Source organism: Hemitrygon akajei, chromosome 7 (assembly GCF_048418815.1).
Source record: "Hemitrygon akajei chromosome 7, sHemAka1.3, whole genome shotgun sequence".
Classification (NCBI taxonomy): Eukaryota; Metazoa; Chordata; class Chondrichthyes; order Myliobatiformes; family Dasyatidae; genus Hemitrygon; species Hemitrygon akajei.
The window spans coordinates 170,652,676-170,674,091 of record NC_133130.1 but is presented as its reverse complement, the minus strand read 5'-3'; the positions used below and the strand labels follow the sequence as shown (position 1 = coordinate 170,674,091).

At 40.7% G+C, this 21,416-nt stretch overlaps 1 protein-coding gene across 2 annotated transcripts in view; it reads left to right on the top strand.

Annotated features, from left to right (window-relative positions):
- Nucleotides 1-21,416, top strand: part of LOC140731170 (nuclear receptor subfamily 6 group A member 1) — a 285,699-nt gene that overhangs the window by 31,851 nt on the left and 232,432 nt on the right. The window contains exon 2 of one of the 2 annotated variants that reach the window (XM_073052587.1): nucleotides 8,917-8,961. The exons of the other annotated variant lie outside the window; for it this stretch is intronic. Within the exon in view, the coding sequence (XP_072908688.1) occupies nucleotides 8,917-8,961 (45 nt within the window). The remainder of the gene's footprint in view (nucleotides 1-8,916; nucleotides 8,962-21,416) is intronic. 2 annotated transcript variants of the gene reach the window in all.

Sequence of the window (21,416 nt, the reverse complement as noted above, 5' to 3'; positions counted from 1 at the left end):
ATTTTTGTATTTTGTACCTGTCTGCACATTACTTCTACTGAAGTGCATGACCATACATTTTCCAACATTGTGTTTTATTTGCCGCTCTTATAACCATATAACAATTACAGCATGGAAACAGGCCATCTCGGCCATTCTAGTCTGTGCCGACGCTTACACTCACCTAGTCCCACTGGCCTGCACTCAGCCCATAACCCTCCATTCCTTTCCTATCCATATACCTATCCAGTTTTACTTTTAATGACAAGACCGAACCTGCCTGTACCACTTCTACTGGAAGCTCATTCCACACAGCTACCACTCTCTGAGTAAAGAAGTTTCCCCTCGTGTTACCCTTAAACTTTTGCCCCCTAACTCAAATCATGTCCTCTTGTTTGAATCTCCCCTACTCTCATTAATCTCTAATCCCCTAATCTCCCCTTCTAATATTTTTAGTTGCTTTCTGTAGGTTTTTAAAAGCTTCCCAATCCTCTATCTTCCTGCTAATTTGTGCTTTGTATGCCCTTTCTTTTGCTTTTATATTAGCTTGGACATCCCTTGTCAGCCGTGGTTGTACTATTTTACCATTTGAGTATTTCTTTATTTTTGGAATACATCTATCTTGCTCCTTCCTCATTTTTCCCAGTAGCCATTGCTGCTCTGCTGACATCCCTGCCAGCATCTTCTACCGATTTAATTTGTCCAACTTCTCTCTCATACCACTGTAATTTGCTTTACTTGACTGAAATTCTGCTCTGTCAGACTTTACTTTCTCTTTATCAAATTTCAAATGGAACTCAATCATATTGGGATCAACTTCTAGATTCCTTTACCTTAAGCTCCCTAATCGCCTCCGGTTCATTACATAAAACCCACTCCCGTATAGCCGATCCCCTAGTGGACTCAACAACAAATTGCTCTAAAAACCATCTCATAGGCATTCAACTATCTCACTGTCTTGAGGTCCATAACCAACCCTATTTTCCCAGTCGACCTGCATGTTGAAATCTCCCATGACTATCGTAACATTGCCCTTTTGACACATCTTTTCTATTTCCCATTCTAACCTCTGGTCCACATCCCAGCTACTGTTGGGAGGCCATCAGGATCCTTTTACCCTTGCAGTTTCTTAACTCAACCGACAAGGATTCAGCATTTTCCATTCCTATGTCACACCTTTCTATTGATTTGATGCCATTCTTTACTTTACTCTCAAACCACTTTGGGAAGTCTGATCACCTAGCTGTCCTTTTACTCTCTGAGTATAGGCAGAGACTGAAGATTGCAGCACCAGCAGTGAGGACCAAGAAGGTTTGGACAAAGGAAGCACAGGAGTGCCTACAGGACTGCTTTGAATCAGTGGACTGGACTGCATTCAGGGATTCATTTTTGAATCTGGATGAGTATGCTGCAGTTGTTACTGACTTCATTAAAACCTGTGTGGATGAGTGTGTGCCTACAAAGACTTATTGTACATTCCCAAACCAAAAGCCGTGGATGAACCGGGAGGTACGTCATCTGCTGAAGGCTAGATCTGTGGCTTTCAAGTCTGGCAACCAAGGCCTGTACCGGAAGATCAGGTATGATTTGCAGAGGGCTATTTCAAGGGCGAAGAGACAATTTTGAACGAGGTTGGAAGTAGTATCAGATGCATGGCAACTCTGGCAAGGTCTGCAAGACATTACTTCCTACGAAGTGAAACCCGATAGTATGAATGGCAGCGATGCTTCACTAACAGATGAACTCAATGCCTTCTATGCACGCATTGAAAGAGAGAACACAACTACAGGTGTGAAGATCCCTGCTGCACCTGATAACCCTGTGATCTCTGTCTCAGAGGCCGATGTTAGACTGCCTTTAAAGAGCGTGAATCTTTGCAAGGCAGAAGGTCCCAATGGAGTACCTGGTAAGGCTCTGAAAACCTGTGCCAACCAACTAGTGGGAGTATTCAAGGACGTTTTCAACCTCTCATTCCTACGCGTAGAAGTTCCCACTTGCTTCAAAAAGGCAACAACTATACCAGTGCCTAAGAATAATGTGAGCTGCCTTAATAACCATCACCCGGTTGCACTCACATTGACAGTGATGAAATACGTTGAGAGGTTGATTATGACTAGACTAAACTCCTGCCTCAGCAAAGACCTGGACCCATTGCAATTTGCCTATTGCCACAATAGGTCAATGGCAGACACAATCTCAATGGCTTTCCACACAGTTTTAGACCATAAACACCTATGTCAGGATGCTGTTCATCGACTATAGCTCAGCATTTAATACCATCATTCCCACAATCCTGATTGAGAAGTTACAGAACCTGGGCCTCTGTACCTTCCTCTGCAATTGGATCATCGACTTCCTAACAGTCTGTGCGGATTGGTGATAACATATCCTCCTCACTAATGACCAACACTAGGGCACCTCGGGGGTGTGTGCTTAGCCCACTGCGCTACTCTCTATATGCACATGACTGTGTGGCTAGGCATAGCTCAATACCATCTATAAATTTGCTGACAATACAACCATCGTTGGTAAAATATCAGGTGGTGATGAGAGCGTACAGGAGTGAGATATGCCAACTAGTGGAATGGTGCCACAACAACAACCTAGCACTCAATGTCAGTAAGACGAAAGAGCTGATTGTGGACTTCAGGAAGGGTAAGACGAAGGAACACATACCACTCCTCATAGAGAAGTGGAGAGAATGAACAGCTTTAAGTTCCTGGGTGTCAAGATCACTGAGGATCTAACCTGGTCCCAACATATCGATGTAGTTATAAAGAAGGCAAGGCAGTGGCTATACTTTATTAGGAGTTTGAAGAGATTTGGCATGTAAACAAATACACTCAAAAACTTCTATAGTTGTACTGTGGAGAGCATTCTGACAGGCTGCATCACTGTCTGGAATGGAGGAGCTACCGTATAGGACCGAAAGAAACTGAATAAAGTTGTAAATCTAGTCAGTTCCATCTTGGGCACTAGCCTACAAAGTAACCAGGACATCTTTTGGGAGTGGTGTCTCAGAAAAGCAGCGTCCATTAATAAGGACCTCCAGCACCCAGGGCTTGCCCTTTTCTCACTCCTACCATCAGGTAGGAGGTACAGAAGCCTGAAGGCACGTACTCAGTGATTCAGGAACTTCATCTTACTCTCTGCCATCCAATTCCTAAATGGGCATTGAAGTTTTGGACACTACCTCACATTTTTTTAATATACTGTATTTCTTTGCATGTTTTAAAAAAGATCTATTCAATGTATGTAATTGATTTGTTTATTATTATGTTTTATTTTATTATTATTTTCTCTCTTCTAGATTATGTATTGCATTGAACTGCTGCTAAGTTAACAAATTTCATGTCACGCAGGTGATAATAAACCTGATTCTGATTCAGACTTTCTCCCTATCAAATTTCAAGTTGAATTCAATATTATTGTGATCACTGCCTCCTAAGAGTTCCCTTACCTTAAGCTTTCTAATTGTCTCTGATTCATTACAGAACACCCAATCTGGTATAGCTGATCCCCTAGTAGGCTCAAAGACAAACTGCTTTTAGAAGAGAAGAAGAAGAAAGCCCTTAACTCCGGAGTCGTTGGGACGCCGTCGTGATGGGGTTTATTTAGGAGGCTTTCTTATTTTTGCGAGGCCAAGTTGCTAGCTCGATGCTCAACCCAGCACAGATAGAAAGTGTGCAAGGGAGCCGGCTGGATTCAAACTTGGCAGCCTTCGCTCCAAAGTCCGGCGCTGATGCCACTACACCACCAGCCAGCTGCTTTTAAAAGCCATTCAACAAATTCACTTTCTTGAGATCCATTACCAACCTGGTTTTCCCGATCAACCTGTAGGTTAAAATCTCCCATGACTATTATAACATTGCCCTTTTGACATGTCTTTTCTGTTTCCTATTGTACTCTGTAGTCCACATCCCAGCTACCATTTGGAGGCCTGTACAGTATATAACTGCTGTCAGAGTCCTTTTACCTTGCAGTTTCTTAACTCTACCCACAAAGATTCAACATCTTCCAATTCTAATGATTTGATGCTATTCTTTACCAGCAGAGCCTTGCCACCCCCCTCTGCCTATCTTTCTATCCCTCCAATACACATTACCTTGGACATTCAGCTCCCAATCATCCTTGAGCCCTGATTCAGTGATGGCCACAATATCATACCCGACAATCTGTGGAAATGCAACAGGATCATCCACCTTGCTGCTTGTACTCCGTGCATTAAGACGTAACACATTGAGTACTGTATTTGCTACGCTTTTTGATTCTATACCCCTAATGCATTGGTACTCACTATGCTAGCTGCAATTTTGTCCTATCATCTATATGTCCTTCCTAACAGTCTTACTGGACACTACCTTTGTTCTTTTTTAAACCATCTGTCCTATCCTGAGTCCCTTCACTCCAGTTCCCATCCCCTGCCAAATTAGTTTAAACCCTCCCCAACAGCTCTAATAAACCTGCTTGCAAGAATGTTAATTCCCCTCTGGTTCAGGTGCAACCTGTCCCTTTTGTAGAGGTCGTACCTCCCCTAGAAGAGATCCCAATGATCCAAGAACCTGAAACCCTGACCCCTGCACCCGTTCCTCAGCCGTGCATTTATCTGTCAAATTGTCCTGTTTCTACTCTCAGTGACGTGTGGCACAGATAGCAATCCCAAAAATTGCTACCCTGGCCATCTGCTATGCTTGTCCCTTCACTCCTTTTATTTACTCCTTTCTGTGCTGTTCCCTCCACTGATTGGGCTACTGAATGTCCCCAAAGTTCTCCTTTTAAACAAGCATTACCAACCTGCAAGTAACCTCCTTGCTGTGTGCTGCTTCTGCCACTGATTGTTATCTCTGCTCCTGTCTATGTACCTGTTGTAAAGTTGCTGTTATTGTTCATACTCTAGCCAAATAGTTAATGCATCAAGAAAAGTCTTTAATGTTATGGTAAAATCTGAAAAATGTTCTCTTTGGTTCATGTATTACTCAAGAAAATTTTGAACTCAGTGCTCTAGAAATTAATTCTTTTTGTTGCACTTTTATTCTGTTTTATTATAGTCTGCAATAATCATTTTTAAAAAAGACTTTGACCTCCATAATATTACTGCAAAGGTTAATTTTGACACCGTGAGCATTTAACCTTTTGTAGGTAAGAAATGGGCCAAATTGGAAACTAACATTATTTAAAGCGAAATTATACCAGGCAATTGATAATTTGAATGGAAAATCTGGTCCTCGCCAGACTAACAGAAACTCTGACATCCATTTCAGCTCAACTCTGTAGATTATCAACATCACTCTGAATTGCTGGAGTGAATTTTGTAGAGTCAAGAGGAGTGCATGTATTACAGAAAGTAAAAAAGTAGTGTGTTTGCATGTGCAGAATTTTCATAGGAAATTTGAAAAGATGTTGAATATTTTCTAAGTCATCATGCAACTTTATTTTACTGCTTTGATATAGTCATTTCAAGTACATGTCCAGTCAGGTAAATAACTAAGGAATTTTAAAACAAACCTGCAGAAAATTTCTTTCAAAGAAAATACACATTTTAGTCAAAGTATACAGTTTTATTCTACATACATTTTTGTTCACTTGAGAAGTTCTTATGAGGAATAATCAACTAGGAATTGGATTTTGTTTTGTATATCTGAGATGAAAATATTCAACTGCATTGGACTGAATTTGATACTCTTGGTTAAGTGAAGAAACCTCAGTAAATTGGCCACTGTGTATATTTGGTCGTCTGCTGCCATAGCCCATTCACTTCAAGGTTCAACAGAGATGCTCTTCTCCACATCACTGTTGTAATGTGTGATTATTTGAGTTACTGTCACCGTCCTGTAAGCTTGAGCCAGTCTGGCCATTCTCTTCTGATCTCTCTCATTAACAAGGTGTTTTTGCCCCATAAGTGCTGCTCACCTTTTTTTGTTTGTTTGTTCACACCATTCTCTGTAAACTCTAGAGACTGTTGTACATAAAAATCCCAGGAGATCCATAGTTTCTGAGATACTCAAACCACCCCATCTGGCACCAACAATCATTCCACAGTCAAAGTCACCTAGATCACATTTCTTCCCCATTCTGATGTTTGGTCTGAACAACAACTGAACCTCTTGACTATGTCTGCATGGTTTTTATGCATTGAGTTGCTACAATGTGATGGGCTGATTAGATATTTGCATTAAGGGACATGTGCACAGGTGTACCTAATTATGTGGCCTCTGAGTGTATGTTCAACTACTTCACTTCATAACTATCTTTTTCTTACAACAATATTGTTGTATAAAATATTTTGTTGCACTTAAATATAAAATTTTGCAGTAAGCAGACCATGACCCAAGTTTGTGTTTTGTTTGTTGCCTCTTGTCTTCATGCCTTCTTGACTGTATTTCTGATGTATTTTCATTTTAATGACCCAAACTTGGCTTTATTTTGATCCTTTTTTATTTACTTAAGCAAACCACCACTGGAAATTCTTTATTACAATTGTGAAATCTTGAGTTTGGTTTGACCATGAGATCAGCGTCATTTTTGGAGACGTAATTATTGACATGATTTCTTTTCTAGGTCCCCTTCAAATGATCCTTCTCTTTAGAATCTTCTTTCTTTGGACTTTAACCCCCCCAAAAAAAATTATTGAATCTCTTATCAACTCCCAGATTCCATGCTCATCCTCTTGGGACTCACTATCCTTCCAATCATATTTCCACTCCTTGTATTACTGCAGTCTTTACCACCATTTTCTGATTATCTTTTCTCAATGCCTTTAATTTCCCTGTAGCCTTTGTTCAGCCAAATTATCTTTTAATGTTCTGTTAGCCAGTTCATTGAGACATCATTTACCCGTAGGCTTGATTGTTATTGAATTCCAAGTCCCCTATTTCCATAGTCTCCCAAATACTTGTTTTCAATTCCTTTTGTCATTCATGTGCTTTATTCTCAATATTATCTGCAATCCCGTGACCAATCAGCACCTTAGTGTATGCGTCAAGCTCTTTGTTACAATTTCTGTTTGGTCAATATTCAGTTTTAAGTGAGGCAGTTTTCTTTAGTTAGACATAAGACTTGAAGCTCATAATAATCAAAAATATTCATACAATATTCTGTGTAGTTTTATCATTTTGATGCAGTGTTTCAACCTGAAATTTTGAGAGTTCTTTTCCTCCCACAGATGCTATTTAATCCAGTGAATTCATGCAACAAATTGTTTCAGATTCCGGCATCCCCAGTCTCTTGTTTGAAATTTTGATCCTTTCCTGATCCTTCCCTTCTTGCGTAAAACCTACCCAACCATCCAACACTCTTCTTATCCTATTCCTACCTCAGACAATTCCTCCAATGCTGTTCCTCTTGATTCCATTCTCATTATTCCACCATTGATAGTAAAATATTTTGAGTTCTGGGCACCAGACTCTGGTGTTTTGTATTTTCCTTCCTAGTTACATTTCCTTCTTTAACACAAGTCAATTTAGTTTGTTTTAATATCTCTCCTAATCTTTGTTCTTTTGTTTAAAAAAAAAATTCCTCCTCAAAGTGCTTTGAGATATTTTCCATATTAAAAGTGTGTTGCAAGTACATGTTAATATGTTCAGTTTCCATTTGGAAATGAAATATAAAGTTATCCTGGAAAACAAATGTCTGTTCCAAAGATAAAATTTGGGCAACATCTGAAGTAACGTTTGGATGTGAATACCTATTAGCACCTTGAAATAATGAGGAAAGGCAACATTTGAAACAGAATCAGGTTTATTATCACTGGTATGTGACGTGAAATTTGTTAACATAGCAGCAGCAGTTCAATGCAATACATAATATAGAAGAAGAAAAAATAAATCAATTACAGTATATGTATGTTGTATAAAATATTGTGCAAAAAACAGAAATACTGTATTTTTAAAAAAGTGATGTAGTGTCCAAGGGTTCAATGTCCATTTAGGAATCGGATGGCAGAGGGGAAGAATCTATTCCTGAATTGCTGAGTGTGTGCCTTCAGGCTTCTGTACATCTTACCTGATGGTAACAGTGAGAAAAGGGCATTCCCTGGGTGCTGGAGGTTCTTTATAATGGACACTGCCTTTCTGAGATGCTGCTCCTTGAAGATATCCTGGGTACTCTGTACGCTAGTAAAGAGTTTACGCTGTAAAGGGTTAACATGGTCAGATAAACAATAGCAGCCTGTTTTTCTGTAAGAAATTACTGATGATCAACAGATGTGCTAAGCCATGCTGAACCATATTTCTTCTTGGAGTTAGACAGTGTTTCAAGGTCCTTGTCTCCTTGTGCAGTCGTGCACATAGATAAGACCACTCTAGCCTGTTCTGTGTATGTGAGCCATTATGCCTATCATGTAATTTGTCTCTCGATACTGTAATGCACATAGATAAATCTGGTCCAGCCTGTTTTGTGTTGGGGGGGGGGGGGGGGTTTATACTTATACGGTCTCTGAGTGACTTTATCCGGATTGGACTTGCACACTAGTACCCTAGATGGAGCTGACTAAATTTACAACCCTCTGCAGCTTCTTGCGCTTCTGTGCAGTAGCCCCCCCCCCCCCCCCCACCAATACCAGACAGTGATGCAGCCTGTCAGAATGCTCGCCACGGTACATCTATAGAAGTTTTTTGAGTTAATTTGTTGACATACCAAATCTCTTCAAACTCCTAATGAAATATAGCTGCTATCTTGCTTTCCTTATAACTGCATTGGTATGTTGGGACTTTCTTATTATTAAAGTATTTTTTTTAATCTTAAAGAATTTTCTTATATGTTATATTTTGCTACTTTTGAGGCTTGTATTTCTGTTTGGAATTGAGCAATTAAAAAAAGGCAATTTTAAGCAGTAAAAAGGAATGTTAAGATTAAAGCAACAAAGATAAATTTTAAGCATTAATTAATGACAGAAATGAATTGCGGACAGAAATTGTAACTTGTATATTTTTCTTGCAGGTTTTTATGAAGACCACCCGCTGAAAAATGACCAGTCTAATACCAGTAAATTCTTTTTCTGCATATTGCCGTATTATGCAAGAATGATGTTTGCATTTTAGTGTAGAGAGGGGTCAGGATGTTGTGTCCTAGCTGTCATATGCATACCAGGTCAGTACAATATGGAGAGCAAGCTGTTGCCCTTGCAGCAGGCTCTCCCTCTCCATGCATCTGATGGATCCAAAGGAATTGGACTGATCCAGTTTGGAACCAGTGGCATCTCCGGAATTGCCAGTCAGCATTGAACTCAGTGGTTTTGCCTTGGAGACTCCAGCTCCAGAATTTTCCTTGGGGTTTACTCCTCAAGCTTTCCCTATGAATTAATATAGTTGTAAGGTAGCAAAGATTGAGATCTGAGTTTTCCTTCTCTGAGATGAACTGATGAGTCCCATCTGCCTGGAGCAACTGGTTTTAAGGCACCAGTAATCTACCTTTGCCTCTTCTCCTGTCAGTAGAATATGAGTGATTTTTTTGGAATTTAATTAGCTTGAAAAACGATTCCAGTGTCTAACTAGAAATCCATATTTCAGCCTAATGTCATAATTTTCAAACTAAATCCTGGTGCCTTACATAAAACTACTTTCCATGTTTTTTTAACAGGAAGTGAATTATTTCCAAAGTTCAAAGTAAATTTATTATCAATGTACATGTATGTCACCATATGCAACTCTGAGATTCATTATTTTGCGGACATACTCAACAAATCCAGTGAATAACAATAACAGAATCGATGAAAGACTGCAGCAACTTGTGTTCAGCTAGTGTGGAAAAGACAACTAACTGGGCAAATACAAAATAGAAAGAAATAATAAATAAGCAATAAATACCTGGTACATGAGATGAAAAATCCTTGAAAGTAGGTCCTTATGACGTGGGGGTATTTTAATGTTGAGGCATGTGAACTTGATTGAAGAAAGTTGTCCCCTTTTGCAGTAACTATTCCTGAATCTGGTGGTGTGAGTCCTGAGGCTTCTGTACTACCTACCTGATGGCAGCAGCAAGAAGAGAGCACGTCCTGGATGGTGGGGGTTGCTGATGATGGATGCTGCTTTCCTGTAGCATTATTTCCTGTAGATGTGCTCAGTGGTGGGGAGGGCTTTACCCATGATGGATGGGGCTGTATCCACTAATGTTTGTAGGATTTTCCAGTCAAGGGAATTGATGATTCCATACCAGGCTGTGATACAGCTAGTAAGTATACTCTCCACTACACTTCTATAGAAGTTTGTCAGTTTTAGATTTTGTGTTGAATCTTTGCAAACTGCTAAGGAGGTAGAAGGGCTGCTATGCTTTCTTACATGCTAGGCCCAAGACAGCTCCTCCAAAACAATAACGTCGAGGAATTAAAGTTACTGATCCTCTCCACTTCTGAGGCCTGGCTCATAGACCTCTGGTTTCCTTCTTCTAAAGTCAATAATCAGCCCCATAGTCTTACTGAAATTGATTAAGAGGATGTTGTTATGGCACTCAGCCATATTTTCAGTCTGTCTCCTATATGCCAATTCATGATTATCTTTGATTTGGGCTATGATAGTGGTGTTGTCAGCAAGACTGAATATGGCATCGGGGCTGTGCCTAGCCACACAATCATATGTGTAAAACAAGTAGAGCAGGAGGCTAAGCACACAGATTTGTGGTGCACTTGTGCTGATGGAGATTGGGGTATGCAAGTGAGGAAATTGAGGATTCTGTTGTTCAAGGAGGTATTGAGGCCAAGGTCTTGGAGCTTATTAATTAGTTTTGAGGGGATGATGGACGACGTAGTCGATAAAGAGCATCCTGTTGCATGCATCTTTGCTGTCCAGATGTTCCAGTGTAGTGGGAAGAGCCGTTGAGATGGCATCTGCTGTGTACCTGTTATTCCAGTAGGCAAATTGGAACAGATTCAAGTTGCTTTTCAGGCAGGAGTTGATATGTTTCATCACCACCCTCAAAACACTTCTTCACTGTAGATGTAAATGCTACTAGATGATGGTCATTGGGGCAGGTTATCACATTCTTCTTAGGCACCGGTATAATTGAATCTTTTGAAACAGGTAGCTACCTCAGACTACTGAAGCAAGAGGTTAAAGATCTTAGTGAATATTCCAACTTGTTGATCGGCACTGGTCTTTTGTGCTTGGCCAGGTACCCTGTCTGGGCTGGGTGCTTTTTGTGGTTCACACTCTTGAGGGCTGCTTGCACATCAGCCTCAGAGACTGAAATCTCAGGATCATTGGGGGCTGTATGAGTTTGTGATGGTTCCTCCACGTTTTAACGGTCAAAGCGAGCATAGAAGGCATTGAGCCCATCTGGAAGCGAAGCCCTGCTGTTGCTATGTCACTTGGTTTAACTTTACACTAATTTATCCTAATGGATAGTTTTAAGACTATAGACCATAAGCCATAGGAGCAGAATTGAACTACTCAGCCCATAGAGTTTGTTCTGCCATTCCATAATGGCTGATCCCAAATCCTACTCAACCCTGTACACCTATCTTCTATCCATATCCTTTGACGCACCGACCGATCGGGAAATGATCAACTTCCAACTTAAATATACCCATGGACTTGGCCTCCATTGCAGTCTGTGACAGAGCATTCCACAGATTCACTACCCTCTGGCTAAAGAAAATTCCTGCTTAACTCTGTTCTAAAAGGTCGCCCCTCAATTTTGAGGCTATGCCCTCTACTTCCAGACACCTCCACCATAGGAATCATCCTCTCTATATCCACCCTATCTAGTCCTTTCAGCATTCAGTAGGTTTCAATGAGATCTTGACTTATTCTTCTAAATTCTGGTGAATACAGGTCCAAAGCTGCCAAACGCTGCTCATATGTTAACCCCTTCATTCCTGGAATCAGCCTTATGAACCTCCTCAGAACTCTCTCCAATGACAACGCTTCCTTTCTGAGATATGGGGCCCAAAACTGTTGACAGTACTCCAAGTGTGGCCTGACTAGCATCATATAAAGACTCGGCATTATCTCCTTGCTTTTATATTTTATTACCCTGGAAATAAATGGCAAAATTACATTGACCTTTTTTTTTACCACAGACTCAACCAGTAAATTAACCAACTTACATGAGGACTGCTAAGTCCCTCTGCACCTTTGATGTTTGAACATTCTCCCTATTTAGATAATAGTCTGCACTATTGTTCCTTTTACCAAAATGCATTATCATATATTTCCCAACACAGTATTCCATCTGCTGCTTTTTTGCCCATGCTTCCAAATTGTCTAAGTCCCGTTGCAATTGCATTAATTCCTCACCATTACCTACCATCTGCAAACTTGGCCACAAAGCCAGCAATTCTGTTATCCAAATCATGGACAAACTTTGTGAAATTTAGCGGTCCCAATACTGACACCTGAGGAACACCACTAGTCACTGGCAGACAACCAGAAAAGGCCCCCTTTATTCCCACTTGCTGCCTCCTGCCTGTCAGCCATTTCCCTATCCATATGTGTCTTTCCTGTAAGGCCATAGGATTTTATCTTAAGCAGCCCTGTGTGTTAAAGCAGAGCATATCTTTAATTATCACCACTTAATATTGTGTGAAGTTGCAATGTAGCAAATGTTCAAGATGCTGTTCACCTTAATATCATCTACATGTATTACAAAACTGAAGTTGTTAAGTCCATAATGTTTTACTAAAATATTCTATTTTGAAGCACATTGTATAGATATTTGATAAACTGGTTTCACATACCATAGATTCAAAATGGAATCAGGCTCTTCAGCCCTTTACAACCAATTACAACTTGTTCACATCAATTCTACATTAATTCCATTTTTAAAAATTTCTTTATTCAATTACCTTGAAGTGATTTGCAGTGGCAATTTAACCTACCAACCTGCAGATTTTGAGATGTTGGAAGGAACTGGAGCACCTTCCACAGTCACCAAGGTATCGGAGACTTGGGGTCAGGATCGAACCTGAGTCTTGGGTTTCAGGCAGTGTATTAAAGGGTATTTTGTATTTAACACACAAAAATACTGTATGCAATGGTATTTGTTAAGTTAATTTCAATTTAAAATTTATTCAGGAAAAGTTCAAAAGTCAATCTAGATAAATGCAGGATATATTTAAAATATACAAAATGAAGTAGTGTTTTGTAATGCTGACTCAGGTGTTTGGTGAATGAAGCATTAATGCAGCTGGCAGAGTGAAACACTGTACATTTCACTGTTCATTTATGTTCTCATTATGGAGTCGTTTGCAAATTATTTCTTATGAGTGGAAAATCCTGTGAGAGGAGAAACATGTGAATCTGCTGTCTTGGAAGTGTGATTACGCAACTCACCCTTGAGGCTGAGCCTCTTTTGAGAACTCGATGTAAGCATTAGGTCAAACATGAGGAAATCTACAGATGCTGGAAATCCAAACAACAACACACACAAAATGCTGGTGGAACACAGCAGGCCAGGCAGCATCTATAGGGAGAAGCGCTGTGGACGTTTCAGGCCGAGACCCTTCGTCAGGACTAACCGAAAGGAAAGATAGGAAGAGATTTGAAAGTAGTGGGGGGAGGGGGAAATGCAAAATGATAGGAGAAGACCGGAGGGGGTGGGATGAAGCTAAGAGCTGGAAAGGTGATTGGCGAAAGCGATACAGAGGTGGAGAAGGGAAAGGATCATGGGACGAGAGGCCTCAGGAGAAAGAAAGGATTGGGGGGGGGGGAGCACCAGAGGGAGATGGAGAACAGGCAAACAACTAAATATGTCAAGGATGGGGTAAGAAGGGGAGGAGGGGCATTAACGGAAGTTAGAGAAGTCAGTGTTCATGCCATCAGGTTGGAGGCTACCGAGCTGGTATATAAGGTGTTGTTCCTCCAACCTGAGTTTGGATTCATTTTATGCCAAAATGAATCCAAACTCAGGTTGGAGGAACAACACCTTATAAAAATGAATCCAAACTCAGGTTGGAGGAACAACACCTTATAAAAATGAATCCAAACTCAGGTTGGAGGAACAACACCTTATATACCGGCTGGGTAGCCTCCAACCTGATGGCATGAACATTGACTTCTCTAACTTCCGTTAATGCCCCTCCTCCCCTTCTTACCCCATCCCTGACATATTTAGTTTTTTTTCTCTCTCTCTCTCTCTGCCCATCACTCTGCCTGTTCTCCATCTCCCTCTGGTGCTCCCCTCCCCCTTTCTTTCTCCCGAGGTCTCCCGTCCCATGATCCTTTCCCTTCTCCAGCGCTGTATCACTTTCGCCAATCACCTTTCCAGCTCTTAGCTTCATCCCACCCCCTCTGATCTTCTCCTATCATTTCGCATTTCCCCCTCCACCCACTACTTTCAAATCTCTTACTATCTTTCCTTTCAATTAGTCCTGATGAAGGGTCTCGGCCCGAAACGTCGACAACGCTTCTTCCTATAGATGCTGCCTGGCTTGCTGTGTTCCACCAGCATTTTGTGTGTGCTGTTGTAAGCATTAGGTGTAGGATTGGAAATGCTGTTAGTAGTTGTGTGACTGCACAAGCATGTGGTCCCTATAGAGATAGGCAAGCTTTTTCCATACCTGTTCCTCTTACCTGAGTAACATATAAAAGGAGTAATAGAAGTAATTTAAAAAGCTGTTAGTTATAGAGTACAAATCTTCCTTTTTGGGGAATGAATTGGTGGCAGTTTTTCATCTTGCTAACAATCTTAATGCTGAAAATTTTTGTAACCTTGTTGCATACACTCTCTAAACATGAAAGATTCATCGATTCTGGACTTGGGTGCTAAATACTCAAATTTGGGGAGTTATTTGGAATCTGGTGAGGTTGTGGAGAATGGGCAAGAAAGTAGAGCTGAAGCCAAAATCAGATGTTTATGATCTCTCTGAATGCCACGGTAGGCTCATGGGGTCACATGGCTTATTGCTGCTCCCATACTTCGTTCTTTCATGCCTTTCATTCTTTGCCCAGTAATGTTTGTGTTAAAAAAAAAATACTGGTGATTCTGCATTACAACAATGGAGACCATAGTTATATGGAAATTCATATATATAATCACAGATTGCCAGCCTGTGATTTCTCTTCCTATGCTGATTGCATGATCATCCCTTTAACTCAGTTGAAAACTCAAAAGTAGTATTTTGGATAAACTAATTTATAATGGCTGCAATTAATGTAAAAGGTTCAGAATTTTGAAAATCTATAGTTTGGATAGCAAATTCAGTTAATTTAAACATAATATGGGCTTGAATAAAAATGCAAATATCAAATAATGTATATAATAACAAATCAGGCAAAGGAGAGGTTAAACAACTTGAGTAGAGACAATTCATCATCCAAATTTCTGGCAAAGAGAATGTTATATATTGTGTATAAATAGAGCATATTTTGAATTATGACTTTGACTATATTTGGAAATATTGTAGCCTTTCCATTTGTAAAAAGCTGCATTAAAATCTATTGAAGTATTTCATAACCTATTTCAGATGTTAAGTCCTTTGCTTGATGCATTTAGGTCCTTGAGGTGACCAGCTTTAATTATGTTGACCAGTATCAACTTTGGCCTGTCCATAGCCATCTGCTCTCTCACCGGACAGCTGCTCAGCATATAGCAGCAAGTATTGTGTGAGTGACCATCTGCTAATGTATTTAGTACCCCATTCAGGCCAGGAAGTGGACTCAGATCATGAGGTGAAATGAGTTTTTCAATAGACTCGTTTATTATAGAAACTTCTCCTTTAGAAGTCTTGAAATATTGGTTAGATTGAGATTTAAAAGATATCAGACTTTCATTTTTATTAATAACTTCCCATACTATTTTTCAATATTATTGCGGTGAGATTGCAGCTGGAATGTACGGATGAGTGTGGTTTCCCTACTAACAAAGGGACAATGAAGCCATGTATTGAATTAAATCAATGGGTTACTTACTGCAAATTGCTATGCAAAAAAATCTTGATGTTAGAAGTTGAAAGAGTAATTAAAACCATGATTGCCTAATTAAATGCTTTAAATGATATAAAGATGTTGAATTTCATCCACAGTCTTGGTTCATTTAAACATAGAAACATTTACTTGCTGCCTGCTGGCAATAATTAAAACACTGCACTAAAGCAGCCTTTAATTCAATTTATTCATTTAGTGATTTAGCAAGATAACTTTAGAGCAATAGGAAATAAATGACTTTCCTATTGGTCTATAAAATCATCTTGCAGAATGCCTGATTATATGCTCCAAATGGTCCATAGTACTTAACAACTAGGGAAATGCTTTTGAAGTGCACTCTTCAATTGTTACATGGCAAATGCAGCAGCCAATTTGGCAAAAACGAGCTACTACAAACAAGTGAATTGAATAACTAGATGGTGTTGCATAAGGATGTAGTGCTAAGAACAGAAAGCAAATTCCACACATTTCTTAGTATTGTGCCCATTGGACATTTTGCATCCATCTGCAAAGCCAAAGGAGTCTTAGGTTAGCAACCTAACACTTGTAATACTGCTTTATCTTTCAGCAGACTGCTCTGGATCACATCATTTACAATCTAGTACGGACAATTGAAAATACAATCTCCTGATTCAGAATACATGGGTACAATTACTTCTTTCAGAAAGCCATTCAGAATTCTTTTTCTATAACTATACAGTATACAATGATTCTGAAATGTATGTGATATTTCAGTGCAAATTGCCTTCAAATAGCTTACAGATTTGCTTAGGAAACTTTCATGAAGTTGAGTTTTTTGAAGAACTGACAGAGGATTGACAAGGGCAGGGTAGTAGACCTTGTCTACATGGACTTTAGCAAGGCTTTTGACAAAGCCCTGCATGATAGACTGATCCAGAAGGTTCTATCATATGGGATCTAGGCTAGCCAGTTGGATAGTGGAGGAAAAGCAAGAAACTGGATGATGCTGGAATTGCCATTTGTGCTATTGGGTACAAAATCGTCTTTGTGCAAGGAGACAAAGGGTGGTATTGGAAAGTTTTTCATTTTGGAGGCCTGTGACAAGCATTGTGCCATGGGGATTGGTGCTGTGTCTAATGTTGCTTGTTAATGAACAGTTTGGATGAAAGTGTAAGTGGCATGATTCAGAATCAAGTTTAATATCACCAGTATATGTTGCAAAAGTTGTTGTTAATAAGCTTATGAATGACAAATACACTGAAAGTGAGAGTTCTTGCCTTCATCAGGCGGGGCATCAAGTAAAATGCTGAGACATTGTAAAGCAGATTTATAAGATATTGGTGAGACTGCATCTGGAATATTGTGTGCAGTTCTGGTTGCCATACTATAGGAAGGATATGATTAAGCTAGAGTGTGGAAAGAAAGCTTGCTGGGACTACAGGATTGAGTTGTAAGGAGAGAATAGATAAGCTGAGACTGCTTACCTCTGAAAGGAGGAGGCAAGCATTGACCTTTTTGAGGTTTCGAAGTCATGAATGGCATAGATAAGGTGGATTTGTTAGGCATTTTCCTAGCATAGGGGAGACTAAAATCAAAGGCATAAGTTTAAGCTTAGAGGAGAAAGATTTTTAGGGGACCTGAGGGACAGAGTTTCTACAGAGGATGGTGGCGGATATGTGGAGTGATCTGCCAAAAAAAAGTGATTGGGATGGGTATAATTACAATATTTAAAAGACATTTGGACAGATACATGGATACCTGCCCAAATATTTAGAGGGATATAGGACTGTATATAAATAATTTAGATGATGGAATAGATGGCTTTGTTGCCAAGTTTGCAGATGATACAAAGATTGGTGGAGGGCCAGGTAGTGTTGAGGAAACGGGTAGGATGCAGAAGTCCTTGGACAGATTAGAAGAATGGGCAAGAAAGTGGCAAATGAAATAAAATGTTGGAAAATGCATAGTTATGTACTTTGGTAGTAGAAATAACTGTGCAGACTATTTTCTAAATGGGGAGACCTGAGATGTAGAGGGACTTGGTAGGAGTCCTTGTGCGGAACACCCTGAAGGTTAACTTGCAGGTTGAGTTGGTGGTGAGGAAGGCAAGTGCCACGTTAGCATTCATTTCATCAGGTCTAGAATGCAAGAGCAAGGATGTGATGCTGAGGCTTTATAAGGCACTGGTGAAGCCTCAGCTTGAGTGTTGTGAATGGGTTTGGGCCCCTCAGAAAAGCTCCTGCTTCGAAACATCCACCATTGTCTCTGTACTTAAAAGACCAGGGTAACATGTCTGAACGACTGGTGTGCTGTCACACTCACCTCAATAATAAGGAAATGTTTGAGAGACTGGCCAAGGACTATATCTGCAGCATGCTACCACCCACACTGGACCCCTACAATTCGCCTACCTACATAGTCAATCGACAGATGACACAATAGCCACAGCTCTACACACTGTCCTTATACACCTGGAGAAGAGGGATGCTTATGTGAGAATGCTGTTCCTGGACTACAGTTCAGCATTCAACACCATAATTCCCTCCAGGCTGGACAAGAAGCTCAGAGGACTCTGCCTTCACCCTGCCTTCTGTAGCTGGATCCTGGACTTCCTGTTAGTTAGGACCCCTCACCTCAGCCCCTCTTACCCTTAACACAGGAATCCCCCTAGGTCTGTATCCTAAGCCTCCTCATTTATTCTCTGTACACCCATGATTGTGTCACCACCTACAGCTCCAATCTGCTAATTAAATGTGTAAATGATAGAACATAGAAATTTACAGCATATAACCTACTTTAGAGACTGCCTAAAATTTCCTTAGCGCATAGCCCTCTATTTTTCTAAGCTCCATGTACCTATCTAAGAGGCTCTTAAAAGACCCTATTGCGTCTGCATCCACCACTGCCGCTGCCACAGTGCATTTCATGCACCCACTGCTCTGTGTGAAAAATTTACTCCTGACTTCCTCTCAGTACCTATTTCCAAGCACCTTAAAATTATGCCCCCTCCTGTTAGCCATTTCATCCCGGGGAAAAAGCCTTTGTCTATGCAAACAATTAATGCCCCTCATCAACTTATACACCTCTATCAGGTCACCTCTCATCATCTGTCGTTCTAAAGAGAAAAGGCCAAGTACACTCAACCTATTCTCATAAGGTACCCTTTCAATCCAGGCAGCATCCTTGTAAATCCCCTCTGCACTCTCTCCATAGGATCCACATCCTTCCTGAGGGGACCAGAACTGGACACAATATTCCAGTATGCTACATTGATTGGCCTTATCTCAAATAATAATGAGGCAGACTATAGAGAAGACATCATCGCCCTGACACAGTGGTGTCAAGAGACAACCTCTCCCTCAATGTCGCAAAAGCAAAGGAGCTGGTTGTGGACTACGGGAATTGGAGACAGGCTCACCCCTATTGACATCAATGGATCTGGGGTTGAGAGGGTAAACAGCTTTAAGTTCCATAGCATACACATTACTGAGGACTTCACTTGGTTTGTACATTCGGGTTGTATGGTGAAATGCCACAGCAGTGCCTCTTTCACCTGAAATGGTTGAAGAATTTTGGCATGAATCCCAAATCCTAAGGACATTCTACAGGGGTATAATTTTGAGAGCATCCTGACTATCACTGCCTGGTATGGGAACTGTACTTCCCTCAATCGCAGGACTCTGCAGGGAGTGATGTGGACAGCTCTGTGCATCTGTGGATGTGAACTTCCTACTATTCAGGACATTTACAGCAACAGGTGCATAACAAGGGCCTGAAGGATCATTGGGGACCTGAGTCACCCCAACCACAAACTGTTCCAGCTGCTACCATCTGAGAAACAGTACTGCAGTATTAAAGCCCAGACCTACAGGCTCCGGGACAGCTTCTTCCATCAGGTCGTCAGACTGATTAATTCATACTTGACACAATTGTATTTCTAAGCTATATTGAATATTTGGTTGTATATCTTCTATACATACTATTTATTACAAATTACTAAAATTGCACATTCAGACAGAGACATAACAAAGATTTTTCACTCTTGTATATGAAAGATGTAAAAAATAAAGTCAATTCAATTCAACACCCACTTGTTTCATTTATGGTGGTCCTAAGAAGAATTTGGTAATCTGCCTCCAGTAGCATCTACATCCACAGTGATGAAGTGTTTTGAGAGGTTCGTGATGAAATGTATCAACTCCTGCCTGAGAAACGACTTGGATCTGCTCAAATGAGCCTACTGGCACAACAGTAGATGCCATTTCATTGGCTCTTAACTCAGCCCTGGTACATCTGGACAACACAGATACATGCATTAGGATGCTCTTTATTGACTATAGCTTGATGTTCAGTACGATCATCCCCCCAAAACTAATCAACAAGCTTCAAGACCTTGGCTTCAATACCTCCTTGTGCAACTGGATTCACAGTTTCCTCACTTGCAGACCAGTCATTTTGTATTAGCAGCAACATATCCTCCACAATCTACATCAATACAGGTGCACCACAAGGCTGCATGCTTAGCCCCTTGCTCTACTCGCTTTGTACGTATAATTGTGAGACTAAGCATAGCTCCAACTCCAGTTAAGTTTGATGATGACACCAGATCAACATAGGAAGGAAATTGAAGATCTGTCTGAGTGGTGCCACAACAAGTCTCTCATTGAATGTCAGCAAGATCAAGGAGCTGATTGACTTCAGGAGGAGGAAACAAGGTCCATGAGCCAGTACTCATGGGTGGATCAGAGGTGGAGAGGATCAGCAACCTTAAATTCCTCAGTGCTCTTATTTCAGAGGACCTTTCCTGGTCCTGGTATGTAAGTGCAATTATGAAGAAACATGGCTGCTCCTTCATGGGAGTTTCTGAAGATTCGGCATAACATCTAAAGCAAATTTCTGTGGAGAGTATATCTCAGCCTGGTGTGGAAACACCAATGCCCTGAACAGAAATTCCAACAAAAAGTAAAGGATACAGCCCAGTCCATCACAGGCAAAGTCCTCCCCACTACTGAGCACATCTATACAGTGTTGTCGCAGGAAAGCGGCATCCATCATAAAAGACCCCCACCACCAGCCTGAGGAGCAGTTATTGCCCCTCAACCATCAGGCTCTTTAACCAGTGGGACAACTTTAATCAACTTCATGTGACCCATTACTGTTCCCACAACCTATGGACTCACTTTTAAGGACTCTTCTTCTCATTTTCTCAATATTTATTACTTTTTTTTCATTTGCACCTTTCTCTTTTGCACTTTGTCAGTCCTGTTGGGTGCAGTCTTACAATTATTTTTTTGTTTCTTGGATTTTGAGTACAGGTAGTCCCCGAGTTACGAACGTCTGACTTACGGACAACTCGTACTAACGAACCGAGGAAGGAGAATGCCATCTGCCATTTTAAGTTGGATCGCAACACTGTCCGCCATTTTAAGTCGTTGCCATTGACACTGTGTTGAGTGTTAAACTTTGTATTTGGCTTGAATTTTTCTTAGTAAGATTCACCCTGACCACCCCCCCCCCCCCCCCCCCCCCCACCATTCTGGTTGGCTGGTGGCGCCGTGAGATCAGCGCTGGGCTTGAGCACAGAGGTTTCTGAGTTCGATCTAGTGACAGATCGCTCCC